This window comes from Medicago truncatula, chromosome 1, assembly GCF_003473485.1.
Source record: "Medicago truncatula cultivar Jemalong A17 chromosome 1, MtrunA17r5.0-ANR, whole genome shotgun sequence".
Lineage (NCBI taxonomy): Eukaryota > Viridiplantae > Streptophyta > Magnoliopsida > Fabales > Fabaceae > Medicago > Medicago truncatula.
Genome location: NC_053042.1, coordinates 15,683,442 through 15,708,393, shown reverse-complemented (window position 1 = coordinate 15,708,393; position 24,952 = coordinate 15,683,442). Strand labels below are relative to the sequence as shown.

Genomic DNA, 24,952 nt, shown 5'->3' with positions numbered 1-24,952 from the left:
AGAGCTAAAAGCTCTTTTTTGGATGTTACCAAACAAACCCTATACTTAAATTTCCTTATGGACATCTATTCCTGTTAATATTAGTGGAGATTTAGTTAAGAATAGACTAGGTCTTTCCTACCATAGGTTTTCTTAATCTTTAAGGGTTTGGTTTAGCCCCTCCTTTTTTGTATTATCAATATTGTTTAATACTATATTTTAGGTGCTGCCCTCCTTAGACACATCAGTTTTAAAAAATAAAAAATAAATTTGATATATACTTGCATGACATATGAATAGTTTTTTAAGGTTATGCTAATAAGTGCCCTAAAAATACTTGTTAAGAAGATAAAAGTGGAAATAATTGATGAGTTTAATAAATCAAAAATCAATTTTTTAAGTTTCAATACAATGCATGTACAATTTTTAAAGATAAAAGTATTTTTTATTATGGATACTTGTTAGCATTTTCTTTCTTGTAATAAAGCGAAAAGTTAATAGTTTATGCATTATTATGGAAAAAAATAAATAAAAGAATCAGATTGCAACTCTTTTATATCTATCCAAATACATTGCGAGAAGGTGGGGGATGTAGATTTAATTAAATTCTTTAATAATATCTTGTCACATATGAATTTGAATTATATAATGGGGGAGAAAAAATGTATAGCTGGAAGGTTTGATATTTAGGAGACAAAAGACATTAATTAGAAGGGTAAGAGGCAAGAGGGAATGGACTATATGAACTTTGGATTATGGGGAGGTGTGTGATTATACAAAGTCATCTCTCTATTGTTTTCAACAATTTCAATGAAATTCCACCCACCCAAAGACCACGCTTGTTTGCCTACAAGAATTGAGATCTAGAAGATTTTTTTTTATTTTTATTTTTTTTGAAACCTAGAAGAAGTTCTTATTTGGAATTTTGAAAAGTTGTTTTCCTTAAAGTATAGATCACTATCAACGCGCTTGTAGGGGAAAAATAATGAAAGGAAAAACTAAAACAGAACACGCCTTGTGTTGTACTTTCCAAAGGAAAATATACATATACTATTACCATGTATACGTGTGGAAGGAGTCAAGACATTAGAAAATAGAAATAGTACCATAACCTTTGCTTGATTTGGGATTTGGAAGTAATCCTTCTCCTCCATATTATAAAAAGAAGAGTTAATAGTACTTTTGTCACTATAATATGGTTTAACATGGATTTAGTCTATCCAATTTGTTTATTATATTTTGTTTATAAGTCAATAATTAATATTTTTAAGAGTTTATTTTAATTTATTTTATTTAGATTTTATGTGTTTTTATTCACTTTATAGAGTTTTGTTACTTCAATTGCTTGTTATTTAATTTCAGGAACAAATATGGTGAAATATTGAGTCTTGGAGCAAAAGAAAGGGTTTTGGAGCATAATTAAAGGATGGAAGGATCTAGAGCATAATTTGGAGCTGATTGAAGACAAAAATATAAAGATCCTGTGCAAAAATATCAAGCATGGTCGTGCCTGACAATGGCACCGGCCATGCCTCCAAGTTATTCAAAGGAGGCCATTTTCCAGAGAAGTTGGCACGGCCCGTGCCTGTGGTGGCACGACCGTGCTCGATGCCCCAGCTCCCTTTTGCTGCTTTTTCTTACAAGACTGGCACGACCCATGCCAAGGTTTCAACTGTTATTTGTTATGTTTTTGGCCTAAAAGCTCATGGATTTCATTTTGGAACATTATAGTGATTTACTTCTTAGGACTTAAGTCAGTTTTAGGCTATAAATAGAGCAGTCACCAGACATATCTCATCATCTTTTGTTCTTGGGAATTCTTTGTGACAATTATTTCCATTGAATCAAATTGATCAAAGCTTTATTTTCTTGTTCTTTAATTTCTTGTTCCTTTACAATTTTGCACTTTTACTTTCAGCCATCTTTTGTTCTTGGGAATTATATGTGACAATTGTTTCCATAAATAAAAGTTCTTCTTTTTATTTCTTTTTATTCTTGCTATTTCCTTTCATATTATTCTTCTTCTTCTAAATGTCTACAATGAACATGAGTAAGTAGACTTCTTTATCTTGGGATTGTTAGATGAGTCTAATGACCTAATCTTATTCAAAGCAAGCCTAAAACTCTAATTTTATGTAACCCTATTTTCTAATCTAATCTCACCGTTTTCAAAACTTAGTAATAAGTATTAAAAGAAGGACCCGAATGTGATGTTTAATAGTTGTTATTTCATCATCTCAAATACTAACCGAAGGATCGAAAGATGAAAGATTAGTATTGGACATGTGAGATTAGACAAGGTTTCCGAAATATGAGAATAGTCTAGAAAACATTGAGACCTTAAAGTTTTGTTCTTAAAGGTGTTTTAATAACAATCAACCATGAGAGTAGGTGTGGTTGTTATTGAAATACATTCATTGAGATCGAAAGGAGACCTCAGAGAAACTTGTCTTTAAAAAATAGGTCCAACATAAGATTTATGTATAGGATTTGGTTTGTGAAAGATTTGTTATTAAGATGAACCAATAATCCAAAGAAGCTTTTATTATTATTAATTTTCAATCAATAAAAATCTCAAATTTTAACCTTTAAACTTTCAACTAATGTTTTTTTTAATGGGCTAGCTCTTAACCTAGTGGGTCAGCCAAGGTCGACCATGTTAAATACATGCGCAGTAGGTTAGGCAAAAAAAAAATACTATCTCCTTTTTCGTGGTTTATTATAGTCTGATACATGATAAATACAGGTTTGATGGACCAACCCGATAGGTCAGATCCATTTTAACAACTCTATTTATGATGTTATAATGTACCGTTTTTAATGACATTTATCAATGCAAAAATTAGGTGGCAAACAAATAGCTTAATTGTATTTTTTTTTTAATGCTTTTAGTCTCTACAATGTTTGTAGATGATGTTCCTATAATGATATTCCTCCACTTATTTAGTTATTCAAAACATCCCTCATTTTGCATTCTAATTATTTTTCTTTTTTAACCCAACATAACATTTCCCACCTTTCTTTGGGTTTAGGGGTAAGGAGGATAAGAAGATGGTGGAGGTAGAGATAAGGTAAAGGAAGAAATGATTATGGTGGGTAGCTGAGAAGATGTCAAAGAAGGCGAGGAAACTTTATTTAGATGTTTTGGTGAGGTTGACAAAACCACGGTGAGCCAGCACTATTTTAATAAAAGTTATTTTGAAACTTCAACGTAATCACATTGTCATCTTTGTATTTTTAAACTCACCTCCAATCAAACCAAATACTATGCCTAGGAAACAACTTCCTCAAAACCTATACAACATCCCACCCCCCTCCCCCCTCTCCATTTAAAGATTGCATTATTTTGCTTCTTTCTTCTTCTTTTTTTTCACTAAAGGTTTGTTTCGTATGATGTATTTTAGTATTTTATCAAGTCTTTTATAATTTATTTTAGGTTTTTCTATATGATTTAGAGTGGGTTATCCATGGTTTTAGGAACAAGTTTGTAATATTATATTTAAGTCATTATGTGTCTTGTAATTACCTAATCATACAACTCTATATGGTGTTTTAGTCTTTTTGGAATAAGTTAGTGGGTTGATCTGATCAGAAGATGTTTGGTATAAGTTATGAAAGCATGAAGACCAAGCACAATGAGGTATTTGAAGTCTATGCAACTTAGGTAAATTTTGTCCCAAGTCCCAAGCACACATCAAAAGTTAAAGTCAACGAAAAGTGAACGAATACAAGGAACTCAACATCAAGTCCATGAAAGAAGGAATTTCTCTTGGTTCTCGTGCTCCCCAAGAATTCCTTCACACGCTTCGTGCTTACTGATGATAGAGAGAATGAAAGTTCTAGTTGAAGCCATATGCCTCGCGCGTGACCTTATGCGCTACACCTAATGGATCATAATGATCACATAAGAATTTAATGCTCCAACTTGATAGTTGTTCAAATAATCATCACATTGTAAAGGTCTTCCATGTGTTCTCTACCTCAACACAAATCACTCAAACAACATGCTAAAGATGCTTTTGCTCGATTATAGTCATAATATCATACTTATGTTCTTATCATTGCATCAAACTAAGCAAGAATTTCTCAACCAAAAAATTGCTCCAACTTGATAGTTGTTCAAATAATCATCACATTGTAAAGGTCTTCCATGTGTTCTCTACCTCAACACAAATCACTCAAACAACATGCTAAAGATGCTTTTGCTCGATTATAGTCATAATATCATACTTATGTTCTTATCATTGCATCAAACTAAGCAAGAATTTCTCAACCAAAAAATTTCTTGTCTTCGAGGACACAATAAAAATATATATTCTCCACGGGAAACGTCTTGGCGACACAAACTCTTTGCAGAAGATGTCTTCCACCAACAAATAACTTCACACAAAAAAAGGCTCAATGCATGAGTTTGACCCTTTATTAACACCCTCTTCAAATACTTCACTAAAACAACTATCCACGTAATTCGACAAGCCTTCTTTGTACTTACATTGCACAAAGTCATCACTCATAGAAAGTAAATGAAGACCAGGGAGCAACTGTTATGGACGACGAGTTAATAAATTGAACGTTGTACAACATTAATGGTAGGAAGTGTTACAAATCTTAAGGATCATAAGCTTTAAGACCGTAGGGAATGTTAGGATAGTAGGGAGTGACGGATGGAGCAACCTTAATGTCTCTTGGGATAAACATAATAAACATTCTAAATTTAAAAAGCAGAAGTGAAAGCAGTCAGAAAGATAAATGGCTAAAAGTGCAAAGATAGAATTGTTTGATTGATTGTGTGTCTTGAAATGAACTCTATAATAAAGTATTTGAAGACAAATCTAGTCCTATTGGTCAAAGCATCGTGACCTACAAAATCTAGCCTTAATCGACTATTTTTGCAGAAAATATATATTTCTTCCCATTGATTAGTGTACTTGGCGCCCTTTGGTTCATTTTTCTCTATCTCACGACATTTCCATTTTCCTTATCCACGAGTGCGCTATTGTCTCTTACCCACCTTCGTAAAAATAGTAGTTCTAGTTAGTGACACTGCAAACATGGAACACGAGAAAACAATAAATTATCAAGTTTCACGTGTTTTTGACCGATTATGACATTCTCACACCCTTTGTAAATCTTGATCTACTTTATAAAGATTTGTCTATTTCGTGTTAGACAGTTTCTAATTTGACTACTCTTTATTTTGCTCCTGGGGCTTCCGCTAATCTTAATTTAATTGTTTGTCATATTCGTCTAATAAGTGTAAAAGTAGTTCATTTCCTCTTTTCTATTTCCTAACCTTATGTTTTTCTTATTCCCAAAATCAATTAAATTGGGTCTCATGTGTGTACTTATGTAACTTACTCATCACCACAAGAACTTAACGACAAGTGACATAAATTTTATGGCTGTCCACACGCTTTTCTCTTTCGGTCGCTGTTCAGATAGATATGGTCCGAAACTATTCAAGGACACACTGTTTAAACATATGCGGAAGCTGTTCTAAAAATAGTTTAAACATACTTTCTTAATCTCAAAATTTAAGTAAAAATGAGTAACATAAGTTGATGTATTTAATACAATTTTTTAATCAAATTTATTGACTTTTGTTGACCAATTTTTATTTATGTTTTGAAACGGAGAAATTATATCTAATATATTTAATCATTGTATCACTTTGTTATCTTATTTATCTATGTAATATTATGTAATTAGTAGAAACATGTGTAATTTTTATTTTTTTGACATTGACAATGAATATCAATTAAACTCAATACTTCATCCTATCCTATTTATAAGAAATATTTGATTTTTTTGATTCATTGCATAAATGATGTATTTGGTCTATATTCTAGACAAGATACATTAATTACACAATGAATCTAAAAATTCAACTTTTTCTTAGATCATCTACAATGGTGGGTGCTTCACCTATTTAGCACCACATTAAATAAGCACCCCATTGTGGAGTATAATACATGGGTGGCTATGGAAGCACTCTCTCTCTTCATTTTTCATGGGCCACATTTAATAAATTTTAATAAAATAAATAAATTTTGTTGAAATATAATGATATAAAATTATTTGTAGGACCTATTTAATAATTTATTTTAAAGTGCTGGGTTGAAGAAAATTGGTGTTTATTAAATATTACAGTAAAATGAGTGATGTGGATATATGAGTGATCTTTTGACAACTTTTTGCATTTTTTTTAATATATGCTTGCATAAACCTAAATCGACACTCATTTCAATACAATGAGTTGTGTCAACCAATCTTAAAGATTCATATTAATCTTGCAACCATTATGTTGTCTTAATTTGGCTGCATATTATATCATTATATTTCACATTGTTCATTTGTTACTGATCACTAACTTGATACATATTGCAAAAGCCACTTTCTGCATAAATTGTAAGTATGCATATTATATCATTATTACACACCATTCATTCCTTAGACTTTCAGAAGAGCTTGATATGATCAATCATATACTCAGTATACTATAACTTAAATTAAAGTTCCTATATTTCATATGGTTTCGGCAAATTAGGGTTCTTGCCTTTCCGAAGGTTTTTGTACTTCCCTGAGCTGAACTGAGTTTTCAAAGCAGTGAAAGAAACCAAAATGAGGGAATCTTTCATACCAAGTATCTTGCATTTCGTGCGTGTCCCAATGTTCACCACTACTGCTCTTTCCGTACTTGTGAACCCATCCAGAACCATTGTGTTGCTCACCCCAGGTCCGGTTCCAGCGCTCTCCGTGCTTACCTTCCCACCATGTCTCTCCCTGCTTGATGCCATGAGCATTTAGATCAAAATTTTCATCCCATTTGTCGCCCCATTTCTCCCATCCACCATCTGTTGAACGCTCAGCCCATTTGTCAGTGTATTTTATGCTGCCACCATACCCGTCATATGTTTCACCCCACCTGACAAAGGAACAGATCACAAAGATTAAAAATAAAGAACAAGCTGTAACTTCTTATTGCTTATTAAAACCTTGGGTAAGGTTTTGGAGGCTGGGAACTCTCAAAGTGACATACATAGCAGCTCATTAAAAAACATTGAGCAGAATTGAATGCATACAAAGAGAAGTTGGAGCCTTTCTTGTAAATTACATGAATTCATATCTTAGAGGGTAGATATTATGACTAAATATATATTTCCTTGATTTAATTCAAGTATAGTGCAGAAGAAAATATATTTGAGTTTGATAGCGTTAATAACACAAATTGAGCTTAAAATAGATCAGTCTATTTCACGATGAGACGTGCTTATATCCTGTTTGTTTTAAAAAATTTCCATTGCAAATGAGCATTTAGTGGCATGAATGTTTCAAATTCCTTTTTGCAAACAAAAGAAATGTTAAACATACATAAGAAATGAAAGATGACTAAACCTTTAAGGACTAAATACTATTGAAAAGAGGATTAGAGCTCAAATTATAATCTACTTCTACATTGTTGTTACCTTTCGTGCCAGACATGAGCATGCCCAGCATCGAGGGGTGTGTTTGGGTCAATACTGCACCATTTGTGTGCCCATTTCTCAGCTTGACCAGATGCATTGTAGTGTTCAAACCATTTTTCCTGCCACTCGTCACCTTTACCATTTCTTCCCCATTTATCTGCAGTTTTCTCCATATGCATTAGCCCGTTTTCCTGCCATTGAAAATCATGCTCAGTATGATTTTATTGAAGTATCCAATACTCTCTAGGTTCATAAGATTCATGAATGCACCAAGGCTACAGTTTGCAAAGGACGCTTGCATACCGACTAATTTATGAGGGAAGTTAAGAATGATTGTACAAGAGCTTAAGAAACATATGCATAGTACATTGGCTACAAGAATGGTAATCCAATTTCAGATAATTATAAATTTTTGGTCTTAACCCTCTTGTTTCCTGAGTTTGGCCGGGTGGTAAGAAAAGTACAGCAAAAGATTGTTTCAGCCAGGAAATGAATTCGGTGTTCCTGATCGATTCAACCTTAAATATAGTCCATTAACCACTTGAGACCATTCACTTGGTTTTCAGGTAACTATATGACACTATAAATTATAACAACGTATTATAATGAAAATCAAAATGTATCAAATAATGCTAACCTGACGCATGGATTCTCTCCAAAATTCACGCCAAACATTTCCATTTGCATCACGTCCAGATTTCTCAGAACCAAGTTCCTTATAGCCAAACTCATCAGAAGCCTCCCAAAACTTCTCTTGCCACTCTAAAGCTTTGTCAGCACTAACACCTCTGATCACTGTCCACCTACAAATGACACCATCAGGTCTTTGCTCAATTCCCATCTCTCTCCACCATCTTGTTCCATCAGGATTCACACCAATAGGTGATGATTTACTGTCCACTTCAAGGGCTCGAACTACTTCTGCCGCATGGTCGGAAGATAACGCATCGCGTTTCTTTTCCTCTTCCACAGAAGGAGACTCTACATTTGAAGAAGAGGTTTGAACCTCTAAAGATGACTGGAGTGGTGGAAGTGTAGGAAAGTTTTTGCTTTGAGTAAGTAAACTCTCAAATGGAATCAAGAGAGACTGCGATGACCTTTCCTTCTCGATAACAGGATTGGACAATGTTGGATTAACTGAAGACTTGGTATCTAACTTCAACCCATTAGCATCATTTGAAGGAACGTCACTATCCACCGGGGGTGTCCATGACCAAAAATCAGGACCTGGGATACCATCTTTCTGTGTTCCTGACTTTGGCACAAAAAGAGTCCCATTTTGTGTTCCGGACTCTCGCACAAAAATACTGTCATTCTTCTTTCCTGAATCTGATTCTGTCAGATCATTGAAAATGAACAAAACAACACATCAACAACCACTAACATCTTTCATGTTCAATATTCATTAACTTAGATGAATGAAAAAAATGAGAGCTTCGTTAGTTTAAAAAAAAAATTAACTTCAACATAACTTGTGTTTTCCTTCCATTTTTTACTACATAGAATATCCTTTTCTTGACTTCGATCATGTTTTCAAATATTTTATGTAAAAAATAATGAAAATACTACATAATGGCATGAGAAAAAAGGGGTATGCGCAGCTGTAAATTAGTTTTACACTAACATCAAATAAAAATTCAATATTTCCCCCTCAATTTTTTTTTCTTCTCAATATTTTGCAGTTATTTTAGTGATGACTGATCTCTACCAGAAACCAGGCTGCCCCCCTATAGTGGAGTCTCCCCTCCCAACCACATTTGTTTTCATCTACGAGGCTCAAACCAGAGACCTTGCTTAAGGGATCCGGGTCCAGTTCCACTCAGACCAATGTAATGCTCGTGCTTATGTGGCAATGTAAGGAGTTTTAATTAGAGTTTAGCGTAAAACCTATGATGGACAGATACTAACACTGGACACGACATGGACAGTGACACGTCAACACCGCCACTAATTTGAGAAAACAAGATAATCCGGTGTAATCATATGTGTTGGTGTCAAACACTGACGCTGAGACACGCCTAATCCGAGAAGTACCCTTGCTTCATAGTGTAAAACTAATTTACAGCTAAGTGCATCCAGATTAAACTCTAAAGAAATTTTGGTGAAAATATTTTGCATTTTCACTTTTAGTGTGAAAATAATTTGTTCTTTCATATTCAATTTTTACTCTTAAAAATAAAAACACATTTTTGATCGCCTAATTTTCATGAAATAAAAGGAAAAATTAGCATTTTTCTAAAAAAAAATCAAAAATAAAATAGTCCAGTTGATTTCATAAGCAACTCAGCCATAGAATCTATCTCTAATTCTCTATCACCAAACCACAGTCCCTACATTATTCAATTAACCAACAAATCCAAAACCCAAGAAACCTAAAAAACAGAACAAAAACTCAAATTCAAAGAAAACAAAAAAGCAATTGTAACAAAAAAGTACCATATTTTTGTAACATATCTCCATCAGAACGAACACTGTTGCTATTAGCATCCTTAAGAAGCGCTCTAGCAGCAGCAATTGCAGCAGAAGCACGATCAATAACCTGTAACCTCTGAATCCTATCACGTTCCTCACTCGAAACCTCTAGAAGCTTCTGAAAGTCTTGAGTTTTCTTCTCTAAATTCTCTTCCACGCCGCTGTCGTTCGAAGCGGCGAGTTTGTTGAAGTTGGTTGTGTTTCTTTCTCGTTCTATGGCTTTCTTCCACATTTCGAGGTATGATGATGAGGTTGCTCGAATTTGAACCCATCTTGTTGGTTTTGAAGATGGCTGGTTTCGGTGGTGGTTGTGGTGGAGATGGTGGAATGATCTGTATGGTGTGGTTGTGGTGAAGGGTTTCAGGTGGGTCGCCATTGCATGGAGTTTGTGACTGTACTGAGAATGGTGAATGGTGGAAAATTTGTGTGTAGTGAAGTGAAGGACTGTTTTTTCTGGTTGGTGTTTAGTTATTTATATGACTTTTTTTTTTTTTTTTTTTACAATTTTTTTTTCTATGAACAAAGAAAAATATGTTTTGGTACGGAAACCAAAACAATAAAGAGAAAGTAAAAACGTATGAAAAATAAAATTATCATGCAATTGTTGTATAAATATTATTTATCTAATCATAATGAATAACGAATTTTTTTTAAGAGATTTAACACCCTTGCATTCTCGAATGGAGGATTTTTCATTGTTTTTTTTTATTAGAAGGTGTAAATATCACTGCATTTGTATATGGTTATTTTAGAATTGAAGTTAATTTTATAATGCATAAGTGAGATAAAGTATGTATCATATATAAGATTATTTTTATAATTGGATCAATAAATTTTATCATTGGATGAAATTAAATATGATGAGACGTATTAAATCCAATAATAAAAAACAAGTTTGTGTATGGAGCAAGAGAAGTTTATAAAAAAAATACAAAATTTATTCAAATGATATAATAAAGATAGGACAATCAAATTTTTTTTGACAAAATAAAATGACAATCAATTAGGGCATACTTCATCTATATTTTAATATCAAAATTGGTCATTAAGAATGTCCTAAACACACTAAGGATACACATAAGCATTTAAAAAGAAAATGAAAAAAAAAAAAACCTTAACCCTAAAACTCCAACAAATTTCTTTCCCACATGAACAATGGTTAAGAATAATGCAAGATCTACCAGAGACGATCAGGATATTCTTTGTACTTTGTCATTCTTTTAGTTAATTAATAATATATTTCATTTTCCGTTAAATAAAAATGCAAGATCTACCATCTTAAAAGTCATTCATCTTTGGGAGGAAAAAAATGTCGTGTTTGGTCATATCGACTATAGTGGGCTCTCATTAGATGTCAATGTACAACTATTTTTAGTCGTGATGTCTAAGTTGTTTCGGAAGAATTGTGAATAATTTGTCCACTATCCAATGAATATTAACCACATGAATAAATTTTAAAGTGAAACTCACAAACTATTTTTTACTACACACAAATTTACTCGCGATTCTTCAATGTTAACTAAAAAAACTTTTAGGAATGAAGGTCATCTAAGATAAAAACACATTTCTAAAAATATTTCTTCAATCTATTTTGTAAGTACAATTCAATTCGTAAAAGATTACATAAATATCTGATATATTAAGACATAGAGTTTTCCATTAAGCTATTTGAAAGCTTATCAAATGATGAGGGTAAAATGTTAATAGCAAGGTTTTGTGATTAAAGACATGAACAAAGATGAATGTGAAGAGTTGTTTGATAAATAAAGTACTTTTTGAAAAGAGAAAGAAAGGAAACATTTTCTTTGGCTTGAAGTTAAGAATGGAAATTTGTAGGCAAGGACTCGGAAACATTTTTCCACTTTTAACGGTTCTCCATTAATTGTTTGCTTGCATCAACAGGAGTCACGTGAAGAACCTAAGATGGACTATGACGATTTTTGTTGCAAAAATAGTGAAACTATTTTATTTGATTTCAATTGCAATATTTTTATACAAAAAATTAAGGATTAATAGGTCTTTATCCTCTGTAATATAGGTCATTCTCGGTCATCCCCTCTGTAAATTTTTTATTTTGATTGACCTCCGGTAAAATATTTTTGTTTTGATTTATCTCCCATTTTCGTCTTTGTAATTTGAAGATTTCTGATTTTGGACCTTTATGAATTTTGACAGTACAAAATCGACGATATGGCAGGGGGGCTAAACCAAAATTTGCTCAAACTAACAGGGGGTAAACCGAAATTTGCTCAAATCACAGGGGGGGGGGTTAACCGAAATTTTCTCAAATTACAGGGGGCGAAATTTGCCATGAAGGTCCAAAACAAAAAAAATCTTCAAATTACAAGGACGAAAATCAAACAAAAATTTTTACAGGGTGGAAAACCGAAAATAACCTATATTACAGGGGGTGAAAGACTATTAACCCTAGTTTTTGTTTGGCCTATTAAGGGAATAAATCAAAACAAAAATATTTTACAGGGATTTACAGGGGAAAAACCAAAAATGACCTATATTACAGGGGGTAAAGACCTATTAATCCAAAAATTAATCAAAAATATATATTTTAAAGGAACTGAATGGAGTGTGTTTTCCATCCTTTGTCATTTTCTAAAATAACAAGTTTTTTTTACCCAACTTTAACAACAAATGTTAACTAATACTATATTATTAGTATTAGATTAGATTCAAATGCGAATTGAATTTTCAATCATCTTATATTTTTATTTTTTAATCCTATAATGCATAATAGATGTAGGGGATGATGTTCAAATTCTAGACATCACTAATTTATTTTAAGAAGGTAAATTTCAAATCACTGGAATACTTGACCAAAACAAAAAATCCAACAATAAATTGATAGTAACGGAAGTGAGTGAATTTTAAAGGGTACTTAATGGATCTTTGTAGAAAAAGAAACGTGAATTTGAATTTTAGTGTTTGGGTTAGATTGGATGCAAGTAATATTATTTTGTTAACCTCCAATTCTCGAGAAATGATCCTTGTTAAACTCTAATTCATGTTTGAGGTAAAGCTAATATAATTTGATAAAGACTCTCTCACATAAGAATCAAATTTTGGATTTTCAAATAATTCATCCCTTAAAAAAACTCATTACCTCTTAATTTTAATCATCCGGTTACTTTGGGTGTAATATAGTTCTCAAGGGTTTAATTAGTATGATGAGCAAGTGGAATCTTTTTTTTTTCAAGCAACAAGAAGACAAGTATATATTGTTACTATCAAGTGAATTTTACATGAGAAGTACTACATAACAATAACAATGATGCGACTCATTTTAAAATTTTCTCCACACGTTCTATTGTACCGACTTTCCCATAGCACTTACCAATCAATTGACACAAATCAAAATACTTTACGTACTTACCGACTTGCAAATTTAAGATTCCATTTCAAAAATAAAAGAGACAAAACTTCTAGAACTTGCACTAGGAAGAAAGGCCGACATATATTATATTAATAGGATCGTAGTAGAAAATATTTGTAGTACATCGTTCACGCAAATTACCAATTACCAATATGTGATCAGTGTAAGAAAACACATATTAACCCTTTAAATAAAACTCATGGATGCCATAGTCATTGAGATAATACTAAATAGATTAAAATATGATTTTAGTCCCTGCAAATATGCCTCGTTTTGGTTTTAGTTCCTGTAAAATAAAAATTTTGTTTTTGGTCCCTGCAAAATTTTTTGTTTTTGAAAATAGTCCCTGACCCCACTTTTGTGATGATTTGCATACGTGACACATTATAACTGAACCAATTTTGTAGTTTTTGGTCCCTGCAAAATATTTTGTTTTTAAAAAAGGTCCCTGCAAAATTTTTTGTTTTTGAAAATAGTCCATGAATAGTCCCTTCAGGGACTATTTTCAAAAACAAAAAATTTTGCAGGACCCAAAAACAAATTTTTTTTTTACAAGAATTAAAACCAAAACGAGTCATATTTACAGAGATTAAAACCATATTTTAGCCTACTAAATATATAAGCAACAAAAGTTATAGAAATAGACAAATACTAGCAATGAAACCACGTGTTGTGCTAAGAGATACAAGAGGAAGTTCATTTTGTGTTGGAGGATCCAATAGCTTACAAGTGTTTTCATCATGCAACAATTCAATCCCTTGTATCCCTACCATACATCCCACCACCCTATTTAACATTTCAAATTACCACCACCCTCAACTTAAATTACTACTCCATGATTATTACACAAAACATCATGTCATCATCATCAATCTCTTCATTAATCTCATCCTCACTCCTAAAGAAAACCACCATCCCAATTACCAAACCTCTCTACACCACAAATTTATCCTCCAAAAAACCTCCATCATTACTTTGTATCCCTACATCGGCTCTTTTCTCAAATAGTAATAATATACCCGAATACCCGGGTAAAGGCCCACCCGAATTCCCCTTTAAACCCGAAACCGAACCTCCTTCATTTCCTAAAGAGAACCCAACCATTCCAACACGTGAACCTGAAGTAGACCCAAGTGTGCCACCCGAAATAGTTATTGATCCTCCTCAGTTCAACCCGTTTCATGACCCGAATCCAAACCCGAAACCGGATGCTCCAAAACCACCACTAACTCCTCCTGGACAAGATATGCCGTTTCCCATACCGGATGTAGTACCGCCGCGGCCACCACCGGATGTCGTTCCTCCGTGTCCTCCTGGACCGGATATTGTTCCACCGCCATCTACTCCGCCGATACCACCACCCACAGGACCAAGTATTATTTTGTAGGTAGTGTATTATATACTAAGAGCTAAACTTGGAAAATGCATGTTATTTATGTACGTATTCATGGCATAGTATAGTATCATCTAGAAATTTGGCAGTTTAGTTTAGATAAGAGAATTTTATTTACATGGTTGTATTATGTTCATTGTATATCATATCATGAAGGCTCTTATGTCTTCTAACCTAAGCTCGTTAGGATTGGTTTGTTTTTGACTTAATTAGGTTTATTTATTCACGTAAGGGTAAGGATTGGATCTATAGATTCATCAGCATCCTGACTAGAGACTATATTTTTTCTCACACATAACCTCTGTCATACACATACAATGTTTTGGGTAATTGGTTGACGCATGGAAATGATCTTCGTCAAATTTCATAGGCGGTTTTGGTTTGTCTTCAAAAACTAAGCAAATTTTCTTCGATTGATTTTTGAATTGTATCCCTAAAACGTTTGATGCTACTCTACAAATCTTCTATTTATCTGTGTTAATTACCATGAGTATGTGTAATTAATCTTTTTAAGTTGAGGTTAGGTTTAGTTAGCTATGATGCTAATGTAAACTCCTAATCTGGTTGGTCATTTTGTTTAGAGAAAATAGTTTATAGTTTTTCATTAGAAATTAAAAATCGAATACAAGAAGGTACAACATTAAAAGTTTAGTTTGGTGACCAGCTCTTCTGCAAGAGTATGATCAATCATATTCGTTTGTTTCCTATTAAACTCAACATCGTCGTCTACAATCATCAACGATTGGGCGCCGAATTCGAAAATATCATTGCTTCTCTTATTGTAATAATCTACAATCCTTTTGGCATCCAACTCAAAATCATTGCTTTTCTTAATTGTAATAATCTACAACCCTTTTGGCAGCTCAAAATCAACAATAGTGAGTTGTAGCTTATGTATCCATTAGATAGTATTTGAGAGACCCAAAGCTTCACCTATATTCGGATCACACAGGACTAGACCGCAACGTCTTTGCTGCCACAAACTGTCCAACTTCGTCCCTCATACACATTTCAAATCCAATAACATTCAAGGAACTCGAAAAGCCACGTAGGCATTACACTTAAGCCTTCCCCTCCGTGGTTTTTGCTAAATGCTAACTGATGTGTTGTTGTTGCGCTGATCTGCTACTTCCAGCTGATACGGTACTGGCAGCACACATAACAGGCTCCTGAACACCTTCACCCAATCGAGCTTTGCAGATATTTGCTTCCTTCCATCCCTGTAACAGCTTACGCGCGTGTTCTAATGTTGCTTGACAGGTATCCGACACATTTTGCCAAATTTGCATATTCCGTGTCTTCCAAATACTCTAAACAGTTACAAAGTTTTCCAGCATTGTTTGTGGCAGATTTTGCATTAAATGGAAAACGATTTCTGCTATAGCATTGTTATTCTGCGTTGCAACTGTTACTTCATTTTGGAGCTGACTGACACGCCAAACATTCCTTGCCTTGCCGCCTTGGGACAGTCAAACAACACATGTATCGCATCCTCGTAGTTTCTTTTGTACAACGCACACGTAGAGGTACAATTAACACCTCTATCAAGAAGTAACATGTCACGAGTTGGCAGACACCCTCTATAAATTCTTCAAATTAAATTCTTCACCTTAGGAGGAGCTTTCAATTTCCAAATGTCTGCCCAACAGTCCAGCCTGTGCAAATATGAATTATCCTCTATTTCTTCCATACACAAATGATACGCGCTTCTTCCAAATCTAGTTGGTCATATATAGTCCTTGTTTCACTTTATCGATGATTTATTCATTCACTTAATGTTTTTTCCGTGTTAAATCCAAAATTAATTATTTGATTTTAGAAAGTGCTCGACATGGATGCTCTATCTAAATTAGGATCTGAAATAAATTCATTTGTAGATGCTACTTACTAGACATAGGACTGTGCTTATGCTTACAATCACATACACTTTTGAGTTTTAATGCTATTGTATTGATTACATAGATGAACCATCAGAAGTTAATAGGAATAATGAATCTCTTGTCATTTGTTGGATGGGAAAATGTATGATGTGTGAAAGGTGAAGGTACAGTTGAAACATTGAAAGTATATAATAGATCGACGAATATTTAGAAGTAACGTTCAGAGTTATTCGAAATATTTCAAATCACGCAAATTCTAAAAACTTCCATCTAAAGAGCATCCAAGAAAATTTTCAAGCCTTTCGGATCTAAGGATTCGAATTCAAAGAAAGAGTTTTGCAGAATAAGTTACTTGAAAATTAGAAGACACTTGACATCCATGCAATATAAGGTTAGTTTATCATGTTGTAAATCGTAAGATCAAATTTCATACAAACAAATTCATTTCCCTTCGAAAAAAAAAACTTTGCTTACAAGATATACACTCGCCCTCACATGATAACATTCTTACTAAATATGTTTAAAGAACGATGTATGATTGAGAATAAGATAGTTGGAGAAGGAAGGAGAAAAAGTTGTCCGTTGACTAACCAACATCAATCAAAAGCGTCAACGTCATTGTCCACAACAAAATTAACAGGGTTAGGTGACAAATATTAACAAAGTGACCAAATTAATAAATGTTTGACAAATACATATACTATTTTGAGATATTAGTAAAGTCGGTCACTAATTTAAGAGGAGTTACAAAGACAATGACCAACTTGATGATTTACTCTTTCTTTGGACTAACTTCTTTTCACATTTTGTATTTTAAGGAATTCTTTTCACTTGTTGCAATGTGGGTCAATATTTTTCTTATGATATTTTGCATCCATACTAATAACAAAGTGAACATTGTAATCTTTTTGTATAAATAAATAAACACGTTGTCATTTGTTTATATATCACTTAAAATTAATTTCTACAAAAAAATAAACTTAAAATTAGTCAATACTACCTCCATCTATATATATAAGACCCTTTTACCAAAATCAAGGAATTAAGAAAGTGAACATTTATTCATAAGTCCTAGCTCAACTGGAAAAATGCCGAAATTGTTAGGTCGGATGCCATGACCGAGGTTCGAACCCCGGTACCTCCACTTGTGTATGTGAGTTTATAATGACTTTGTCATTTCGTCTATCTAAAAAAAAAAAAGTGAATATTTGCATTAATCTTGTTTGTTATCACTGATGTTTTTACAATTTTATCATTTAAGAGAGATAGTTAGTTTATATTTTCATGTTTTTTTAATTAGACTCTATTAATAAAACTTTGTCACGAAAATACAAATCTTTACTTTTTCTTAGCAATAATTACACAATTTTTCGATGCAAACTTTCTTATTTTAATACTTTAGTCAATATGAATGTCATATGAATAAATATATGCTACATCTTTCTTTCATTCAATTTTTACCTGTACCAAACAGCTAAAAAATCCTCCTTTTCACTTGCTTTCTATTCACCATTATTACTGTTTCCAGATCTATTCTGATTCAGTTATAGGAGTTCATTTATTGAACCCTACCTAGCTTTGAATCTCATTCTCACATGAAAAAAAATGTCTTCCCCGCGTTCGATTCCAACTGTTGACAGAATCAGCGCTTTACCGGACAACATTATCTGCCACACCCTCTCATTTCTTCCTACCAAACAATCTGCTGCCACAAGCATCCTCTCCAAAAGATGGTACCCATTGTGGCATTCAGTTCTCACTCTCGACTTCGACGACCAAAACTTTACAGATTTCGCCACTTTTAGTCGTTTCGTCTACTCCGTCATGCTCTCCAGAAACATCACACTGCCCCTCCAAGCGTTCCGTCTCAAATGTGGCAGCTCTTCTGGCTTCAACCCACATGATGTCAATATATTTATTGAGGCTGCTGTGCAACGTGGAGTTGAGAACCTCGACATTGACATGTTCCATAGGGGTTATAGCTTTAAGTTACCTCTTTGTGTTTTCAGTTGCAGTAACTTAACTGTTCTTAAGTTGAAGGCGATGAAAATGCATGAACTTTTTCATGTCAATTTTCCCTTGCTCAAAACTCTTCATTTGGAGGCAATTGATATCAAAGACAGTAATGGTCGCAGTCTTTGGATTCTCCTTTATGGCTGTCCCATTTTAGAGGAATTGCAAACAAATGGTTTCTTATTTCGGCGTAAGTTGAAGGCTGGTAGAGACTTCAATGGCTTACACAAATTGGTCAGAGCAAATATTATGAACTTGGGTTGCAGTGTTCCGTTTGATTTGGTTCGTAATGCCAAGTTTCTACGTGCAAAGCTGGTATGAACAATGAAAACCATGGATCCTCCCTAATAACATAATGTTAATACAAATTTGGCCTATTTATAATGTTTGTTTTTGCAATATATGCAGAATTACCCGAACTACGACTACCAAGTTCCCACCTTTCCTAATTTGACTCACATGGAGATTGCATTTGATACTTATGAATGGCCTGGGAAGTGGAAGTTGTTGACTGAAGTGCTCCAAAACTGTCCTAAGCTTCAGAGTCTTACTATTCACGAGGTCTTATTCGCGGATGTTAAATGTTGATAATCTATTTAATTATACTTCCATTTGTTCTAAGAAAATTGTTTGTTGTTGACAGGATTATAAGTATAGACAAGAAATTGGCATTGGCGATAACAATTGGGTGGACCTACCAATTGTTTCAGAATGTCTTTCATCCCAGCTTAGAACATGCTCGATTATAGGTTATAAAGGCATGAAATGTGAGCTTCAGTTTGTAGAGTATATATTGAAGAACGCAAAAGTATTGCACACCATGAAAATTAATGCCTCTCTCGTGGATATAAATATGAAGTACCAAATGCTAATGAAATTATCTCTGTGTCCAAGGGGCTCTACTACATGTGTACTTTCATTTGATTGAGCAAGGTTAGGGCATGTCTTCTTTAGTTACATTGTATTCTAGAATCTAGATATGCCTCAGTAACTTTGGATAGTTTGAAATACCTGAATTCTGTTTTATTTGGTCCTCGATGTCATATCTCTTCTAATATATATTTTTATTCTAGCTCCTCCAAACTTTGGTGAACTTTTTCTCCTTACTGATAATTGTTTCTTTCTGCATAATTATGTAGAAAAATGTGTGATCAAGTTTGTTATTAGCTTAGTCACATGGAGAGTTTATAGAAAGGGGAAGGAAGCAAAAGTATTAAGAAAGAGTCTTAATAGCTAAGGTTAGAACTAATAAAAAGTTAAAACATGGCATTGTGACTATTCAATAGCTACCTTGCCAATTCAAATTGGAAATGGTTATTTAGGTTCCCTACGACCTCAAAATACTGATTTAAAGTGGTATGCTAAGTTTTAGCAGCAGACTTTGAGCATAACTCAAAGTGACACTACGTAGGATTCATGTACCAAAACTCTAAAAAAAGAACTTTAGAGTCGGAACATTTTCATTGCGGTTTTCATTTGACAAACCATAGCTGAGTTGGACCCCTCTAGAACACCAAATTCATGATGTTAAGGCTTAAAGGGTCAAAACTCAAATCTGATATTAAAATGCCTCAAATCCTTTCCCCACAGTCCATGTAGGAAAAAACAAACGTGGATGCAATGGAATGAAACAATTAGAGTTCCAAGTCCTTAACTTTAAAGCCCTTATATTGTTTTTCCCCTCCAACTATCTTAATTTAGCATTCATCATCAAACTTCTTTGCTACTTAGTATGAATGATATCATACGTGACAAGACAAAGCACGTAAAGTGTTTTTCACTTTCTAATTGCTTCAGTCAAATGTTACCAATTACCAAATATGACAAACATTTTCAAAGTGATCTTCAAAATGTGTTTTTCTGTTGCTGGTGGTCTACTTTGATTTTCTGTTTTTGATGTTGCTGCGTTTTTTCTTTCTGGTATGTAGGCAGTTTGGGTCATTGTTATGTGTTGTTGATGTTTGTGTTGGGTGTTATTTAGCAGAGCAGCTTGAGGTGCTTTCAGTTTTTTCTTTGGCATGAGTTTGAATTGGTGCGAAGATGTTACATTTTTCTTGACTTTTTGAGTGACTTTGTGTTGTAGAGTCCGAGGAGCGTTGGGAGCGGCAATGGACTAAACTTTCAGGACTAATAAGAGTAGACACCACATCTCCACCCAAAACCTTAAGGCATAAACTTTCAGGACTAATAAGAGACCTACAGGTATATGGGTGATACTAGTTGTTGGGGAGTCTGGGGAGCGGTGGGAGCGGAAATGGACTAAGACTTAGACACCACATCTCCACCCAAAACCTCAAGACAACAGGTATATGGGTCCCCTCTCTTATATATCTAACGTTTCCTCCATTCCTAGTCGATGTGAGACATAATCACTCACACTTGATTTCCCAACACTTTGTAGTCTCTTATCTGCTATCGGGTACGACTACTCTTTCAGAGTGATCTTAATAAAATTTTGTCATTTAAAAAAAAATATTCCATCGATGTCAGAATCATAAGCTGATCCACTTCAATAATTATTGTATTGAACTTTGAAAAAACTATTTGAAATTATGCAAAAAAAAATTTTTTTTTTGAAATAGAAAAAGTTAGTAATTAGTATTTATTTTATTCTTTTACGAAAACAAGCTTAATGCATTTCATTTATAATTAAAGTTTCGATGCATGATGGAATATTAATAAATATGTGGAAACTAGCCCGAGCTAATCTGTGAACGACTTCATTGGCTTGTCTCCTAATGAACCTAACATCAGAAGTTACAAGATCAAAAACATGGAGAGTACAACAGTCATTTATGATGGCACCAAAATCCAAATTCATGATCCTCTTCCCATAGACACTGTCCACAACCAATTTCGAATCCATCTCAAAATCCAAGTTTTGTAACTGTAAGGCTGTGAGGAGCCCAAGTGCTTCACCAATATCAACATCGACTAGAGGGGATAACCAATCAGTTCGGGCTAGAACAAAACTGTCATGTCCATATCTGATACATACACCGATATCTACTTTATTTTGTTTGCTCGAGAATGAGCATCACATTACATTTGTACCGACCTACTACCGGTTTCTGCCACCATACATTGTAGGCTATGACAGGGGGTTGTTGCCCATTTTGTTTGATATTTTGAGCGCTGCCAGCTTTCCAGAAGGCTATCAGCTCGCACGCAGATTCTCTGGCAGGTCTCACTTAGTTTGTTCCAGATTTTGTTGTTTCTACTCTTCCATATACTTCATACGAAGACACAGAAGGTTGGGATTTGGATCTTATTCAATTTCTGCAATATAGCGAACACAGCCTGAGAAATATTGTTGTTCACATGAATCACTGGCACGATAGTACTCCAAAAACCTGTCCTTTGCTAGCATCTCTGACTCTGTCACAATGGAACAAAATGTGCAGACTATCTTCATGCTCTTACGAAAAGCACATTGCGTATCACAGCTGACTCTCGCGTTTGAAGCCTAACACGTATAGGCAAATAGTTCCTCCTTACTCTCCACATGAAGTTCTTAATTTTGGAAGGCATCTTGGCTTGCCAAATAATTCGTTATTCCCCTGCTGTTCTGTGTTGGCATAGTGACTCGTCATAATCAAGTGAATTTTGTGTTATGATGAAGATGATTTCAATTCGAATCGGTTTTGAAAAAATCCATTCCATTGATATTTTTCAAATCCAATATCAAAAAATCCTTCAGACAATATAAAATGGCTATGCACTGTTTATTGAAGTGTTTAAATTGCTATTACTTTGTGTTGTTGCAGTTAGTCTAAGCACTGTTTATTGAAGTTGAACTGCATCATCAACTTATGTACTTTACAATTGAAGAACTTTATGCCATGTAATGGCTATGACACTTGAAGCACTACTTCCAATTGAAGATAACTAAAGCCTTTATGATTTTCTATTGTGTCTAAATATCAACTACTATTTTAATTTATGAATTATATGACGTAGTATATGAGATTTATTTCCTTGATTCAACCTAGACATAATTAAAAAAGTTGATTTTTCCAAGAAAAAATAAAATGAAAGTTGATTGATATTTATTCTCTTTTTCACATGAAATATTTAGTGAAACAACGTAATATCTTTTAATAGTAAGTGACACCTAAAACAATCTTTAATGTACGAAGCTTTTGTTTTTTTTTTTTTTTTATTAGCATGAGACATTTTTATTCATAAAATCTAATGAAAAATAATGTTTTGTTGATGTTCTACGTGAGGGTTTTACTAGTCTTATTGTTGGGCAGGCCTTGTGAGACAACAACATAATAGAGAGAAATTTTCTCTATAGACCCCTTTAAATACTCACATGCACCTAAAAAATCTGAAAAAAACCCTTCTCGGGTTGTAACTCTCAATTGCTCAGGTTTAGGGGTTACGACCCGATCATCTTTTTTTTCTTTATCAAGGATCCGGGGGTTACAACCCGAAGGGTGTGGGGGTTAGGATCTGATTCGTTTTTGCATTTGGCTGAAACATGTATTATAGTACCACCAATCATTATTCAACAACCACTCATAATTCAATAACAATAGTTTAACAACGATGTAGATAGATTAGAACAACCATTGGACAAATTGAAAAACATAATGCAAATTGACATCACATTTTAAAATTACAACACCATTTAACCAAACTCTACTAACATTTTTAATATTTACAGTTTGGACGAACCCGAAGATATAACACTCCCTTTTAGATACCATGGTAATTAAAAAATATGCGGCATACGCGGAATCATCATTAAGAATCTTTGGATAATGACAAAATGATATCTTTGTTGTTATCATCCTTGTGATCTATGTATGAGACCTACGTAATGAACTGAAATATGAGACACAAATTGATTTTCACGAGATTCATGAAAAAAAAATGGTTAAGTTGCCTCTCCAACTCAGTCATCTTATATGCGGGTTTAAATACATCACAACCATCTATTTTCAAAGAATTGAATTTGACATGAGCTTTGACTGGAGGCATGCTTAAGAGATGTAGAGACATGAGATCTTATCGTAACCCTCAGACAACAGTGAGCGAAAGTTAGGACCCGAGAGGGTTCGGTTTGTAATTCTTGATAGAGGCATTAATATTTTGGATTTTCAAAGGCCTTTAAACGTTTAGATGGACCTATTAAACAATTTTCTTAGGTCTAATCGGTCAAATTGCATAAATTATATAGATATTTCTTCTAAATTCTGCTATAGTTCTGTGTTTATGTCTCGTTTTTGTCTTTACTTTGAAAAATAACAATCTTTGCTGCCTTTGGATGAGCCACAATGAGTACTTGTCTATACATATTAAATTGTCTTTTATGTATAATTTTTTTTTTTTTTGAGGGGATGTATAAATTATTAAATATGAATTTTCAATTCCCAAATAAATTAATAATAGTAATGATAATAGTAAATATATTTTCTAATAATTTGAAATAGTAGAAAATTTATGTACAATTCCTTATGTGCTTTTCGTATGGTTCTTAACTAAATTCACTATGATTTCCTCAAATCCATAATTTTCTCAAAGTTTGTTATATCCAAAAAAATATGTATTTTTAGTTAAGAACCATACGAAAAGCACCTAAGAAATTGTACCTAAGTTTTCTCCTTTGAAATAAACTTGTATTTTGCGATAATGTTAAAAAGAGTGTATCCACAAGTCATAGCTCAACTGACAAAATGCCGAAATTATTAGGTCGGATATCAGACTGGGGTTCGAACCCCGGTACCTCCACTTGTGTGTGTGAGTTTATGATGGTTTTGCCATTTCGTCTATCTACCTAAAAAAAAAAAAGAGTGTGGCGAATGTCATAATTCTAATTTTGTCGACACGCTTCTTCCATTTCTAGGGTTTAACTATTTGGGTTCATTTGGTATGCTATAAAACAATGGATTAAACAAGATGACTTCAATTGTACTATGTTTGATTGTAAAACTGTTATAGAAACAACACAAACCGGAGGACAAAAGACATGACAAAAACTGAAATACTTATCTTTCACTAAACCACAACTTTTTGTCTCAACTGTAAATTGTCTAAAATATCAAAATAGTAATTTGTCCATCAAACATCGTATAAGACAAAAAATTATTTATTACCATAAAAGCTTTTCATGTGTTGTTCTCGTGTATTGTGTTATTCTATTTTGTTATAACAGGATTGAAATCTTCTGACATGAAATTTACAAGTGTATCACACTTTGAATTAGGTATGAACCATGATTTACTCCAATGTCTTGGTCGTATTTGGATAAGCTACTTGAAAGCATCTTCATTAACTTATTTGATTTCCTTTTATCTCCCTTTCCCATGCATTTGGATATGGCCTTACCATGTCTCCTCATTACTTCTTTCAA

The 24,952-nt window shown here is 33.5% G+C and overlaps 3 protein-coding genes across 3 annotated transcripts; 2 read left to right on the top strand and 1 right to left on the bottom strand.

The window, feature by feature from the left end:
- Positions 1-6,283: 6,283 nt before the first annotated feature.
- LOC25482941 (uncharacterized) lies at positions 6,284-10,361 on the bottom strand. Its single transcript, XM_013611555.3, has 4 exons — positions 9,882-10,361; positions 8,083-8,780; positions 7,446-7,636; positions 6,284-6,904 (listed from the first exon to the last, which is right to left on the bottom strand). Exons 1-4 carry the CDS (start codon positions 10,291-10,293, stop codon positions 6,523-6,525), a joined length of 1,683 nt encoding a protein of 560 aa, XP_013467009.1. The 5' UTR covers positions 10,294-10,361; the 3' UTR covers positions 6,284-6,522.
- A 3,800-nt stretch (positions 10,362-14,161) lies between these two features.
- Positions 14,162-14,692, top strand: LOC25482940 (non-classical arabinogalactan protein 31). The gene has a single exon (XM_013611554.2). It carries the CDS (start codon positions 14,162-14,164, stop codon positions 14,690-14,692), a length of 531 nt encoding a protein of 176 aa, XP_013467008.1.
- Positions 14,693-17,966: 3,274 nt separating this feature from the next.
- LOC25482939 (F-box/FBD/LRR-repeat protein At4g26340) lies at positions 17,967-22,494 on the top strand. Its single transcript, XM_013611553.3, has 4 exons — positions 17,967-18,906; positions 19,000-19,152; positions 19,235-19,524; positions 20,675-22,494. The coding sequence occupies exons 1-3, from the start codon at positions 18,184-18,186 to the stop codon at positions 19,517-19,519; spliced, it is 1,161 nt and encodes a 386-aa protein (XP_013467007.1). The 5' UTR covers positions 17,967-18,183; the 3' UTR covers positions 19,520-19,524; positions 20,675-22,494.
- The last annotated feature ends 2,458 nt before the right edge of the window (positions 22,495-24,952 follow it).